General features: G+C 48.1%; 1 protein-coding gene across 1 annotated transcript; it reads right to left on the bottom strand.

The window, feature by feature from the left end:
• Window positions 1-598: 598 nt before the first annotated feature.
• LOC114638496 (interferon-induced transmembrane protein 3-like) lies at window positions 599-1,733 on the bottom strand. Its single transcript, XM_028787002.1, has 2 exons — window positions 1,551-1,733; window positions 599-1,016 (listed from the first exon to the last, which is right to left on the bottom strand). Exons 1-2 carry the CDS (start codon window positions 1,707-1,709, stop codon window positions 846-848), a joined length of 330 nt encoding a protein of 109 aa, XP_028642835.1. The 5' UTR covers window positions 1,710-1,733; the 3' UTR covers window positions 599-845.
• Between the last annotated feature and the right edge of the window lie 1,296 nt (window positions 1,734-3,029).

Genomic DNA, 3,029 nt, shown 5'->3' on the forward strand with positions numbered 1-3,029 from the left:
TGCATTTTGAGAACAGACTAATGGTGAAGAATGCCAAGGCCCCTTGAAATCTGACCCTCCCCATTTCAGGATCTGAGGACCCTCAGATCGATAATATGCTGGATCAGCCATGGCACCTAGCATTGAAGTGTCTGTGTTCACTTCCCAATGCCCACTCCTGACCTGAAATAAACCTGTGAGATGTGTGTGAGAAGGGAGGGGTCAGAATCCAAGCTGAAGGCCACCATAGAGATCTTGGACACAGCTTGTCTGGGTCAAGGTTTTTTCCTCCTAAAAATGAAGGACCCTGGGCTGGTCCTCTATCCCTGGACTTGAAACTCACTAGTGCATGGTTCTGCACTCTTCCTGTATACTCTAGGGACATGGAGCTGGAGGTAGGCAATGCTCAGTTTCTGCCTGCCTGTGCCTGTTTGTCGGCTGCTGTCTCCATCCTGAGGCCAGAAATCTGCTTAGCTGTGGATGCCCTGCACTATACTTCCCATCCACACCCCCCCATCCACCCCCCTACCCCCAGATCCTCTTCAACAGCAGGGAAGCCAGCGAAACTCTGAGTAAGCTCAGTACAAGACCAGTCAGGGGATAGGGAGTCACAGCACAATTGCTACCACATGCACTTTATTGAATCCACTGTGAACAGATGTGTGAGGGTAAAGTGACAGGTCAGGGGCTCTGGTCAGGATAAGGGGCAATTATGAAGGGCAAAGCACATGCATGCCTTCTTCACGAAGACAGTGCCTGGGAGAATTTAATCCATTGACTCTGATACCAAGAACACATACTTCATGGGGTCCCATTAATAGGTACTAAAGATACTAAATTAGGTACTAGTTTAGTTAATTAACTAACTACTTAGTATGTAAGGAGGCTATAGCTGGTATTATTCCCAGGCTGGATAAAGCAATAAAGATGATAAAGACGACAATGGAGATGCTCAGAGCAATGATGTTCAGCATCTTGGCAGTTGAAGCATAGGTTCGGGCCCCAGTCATGTCTCCCACCACCTTCCTGTCCCTGGACTGAAAGAGACAAAAACATCAGTGTGGCAAGTCATCAAGAGCTAGGTGCCCTGCCTCAGTTCCCCCTTTGTCCTTCCTGCCCAGTGCAATCTCCTCCCTCAGGTCAGGGACCCCTCTCCCTTTCACACATGCAGACCATCCAGCAGACCCAAGCACTGGCTGCTCACCTCACCACGGGGTGCCATGTCTTGTAAGTCTCACTCGCACCCAGCCTGGTGCCCCAGTCTGCAGGGTGAAGGGGCATTCCAGAAACTAAGCAGTAGAGAGAATTCCTCTAAACCAGAGTGGACACAATCTCACCCCAGCATCCCTGGGCAGTCTCTCCTTTTCCTTACATAGGAGAGTCTCCTACACACAACCCACATATACATTCTATATGCTATTTACACAGTCTATACATAGAAGCACATAAGTACATGCAGGACACCAAACACAGAGTGTCAGACATACACACAAACACAAGGCTGTACATGACCCAGATGTCCTCCAGGCAGGAGGAGCCACAATCACAAACATACCTTCTGCAACACTCACCTTCACAGAGTAGACATAGGCAATGAAACCCAGGCAGCAGCTGTTCATGAAAATTGTGCTAAACGTCGACCAGGTAATGTAATCTGGCTGAATAGTGTTGCTGTTGATGTAAACCACAGTGGATGGCACTGGAGCTGAGTCAGGATTCTCCTTAGTCATGTTTTTGTGCTTAAAAGAAGCTCTTGTTTCAAGGAAGTTCCTATGGGTGGTAAAGTCACAGACACTTAAATAGAACCATGGTGGAGTAAGATCCGGATGCTGGGGGTGGACTACATAGGATTGCTCCATCCCCCACACACTCCCCCATCCCCACCTCCACCCTGTCATCTCCCCAGTGGCCTCTTCAAAGTTCTACTTTCTCCTGAACTGTCTGGGAAGTGGGATGTGGAAACAGATTACTGTATGGCTGGCCTCGAACTCAGAAATCCACCTGCCTCTGCCCCCCAAGTGCTGGGATTAATAAAGGTGTGTGCCACCACTGCCCGGCTTATCCTTTTACTAAAAGACTTGGAGTTTGGGGAAAAGATAGATGGGTCTGGACCACACCTAGTGGGGCCACAGGAGTTGCAACACCTGGTTAGCCAAGACTTTTCTGACACTGTAATCTTTTCTTCTTGCCTCAGTACACCCTGAGGAAAGATGGCAAAACAGGATCGGAAAGAGATAAGCAAGTTATGAGTGTGCTCTTTAGCTTCCTCTAAATGACAGAAATTAAGATCCTGCAATAATCCCCACCCCCATGCCCTGGCCCTCTCCTCACACTGAAGATGCTAGGTTACCTGCTTCTGCTGTGTTCTCAGAAGCCCCAGGACCAGTAGTCCTCAGCATGTCAAGGCCACCAAGGATAGGATGTCTTGTCCTATCAGCCTGGACTTCTGGATTCCTTAAAGCAACTGTGCTGGATCTTCCCTAAGGGAGCTGAGCTGTGTGACCAGGGGCCTGTTGAATGTGGTGCATTATACCCATCGAGTGCATGGAGTATAAAGCACGGACTTATTTTCGAAGACTTGGTGTTCTGGGTCCAGCTCTGCCGCTAAGACAAATACCCCGACAATAAACAATTTAGAGAGAAAAGAGTTTATTTGCTTATAGCTCCAAGTTACTACACATAATTCCAGGAAAGTAAGGGCGGGAACTCAGGCAGTTAGTCATAGTGCATCTGCAGTCAAGGGCAGAGAAATGCATGCATCGTGGCTTGCACACTTACCTGCTTGCCCTCAGTTAGCTTTCCCCTCTCTTCTATTTTGCAGAACACCTTTGCCTAGGTAATGGACTAGATCTTCCTGTATGTATTAGCAAACTAGACACTCCCTCATAGATAGGCCTATAGGCCAACCTGATCCAGAAAACTCATCTTTAAGCCTCTGCCCAGATGATTGTAGACTGTGTCAAGCTGACACTCAGAACTCACCAATAAGCTGGGGGGGGGGGAGGGATAATTTTAAAATAAAGTGCAGCATGCATATTTCATCAACATTT

The sequence above is a fragment of the Grammomys surdaster genome, unplaced genomic scaffold (assembly GCF_004785775.1).
Source record: "Grammomys surdaster isolate TR1022 unplaced genomic scaffold, NIH_TR_1.0 125603, whole genome shotgun sequence".
NCBI lineage: Eukaryota > Metazoa > Chordata > Mammalia > Rodentia > Muridae > Grammomys > Grammomys surdaster.

Bases quoted from the DNA above. Each gene is read 5' to 3' on its own strand.
- LOC114638496 (XM_028787002.1), bottom strand. From the start codon at position 1,709: ATGACTAAGGAGAATCCTGACTCAGCTCCAGTGCCATCCACTGTGGTT. The intron at 1,017-1,550 runs GTGAGTGTTGCA...TGTCTCTTTCAG, and splicing joins CCTATGTCTACTCTGTGAAG to TCCAGGGACAGGAAGGTGGT.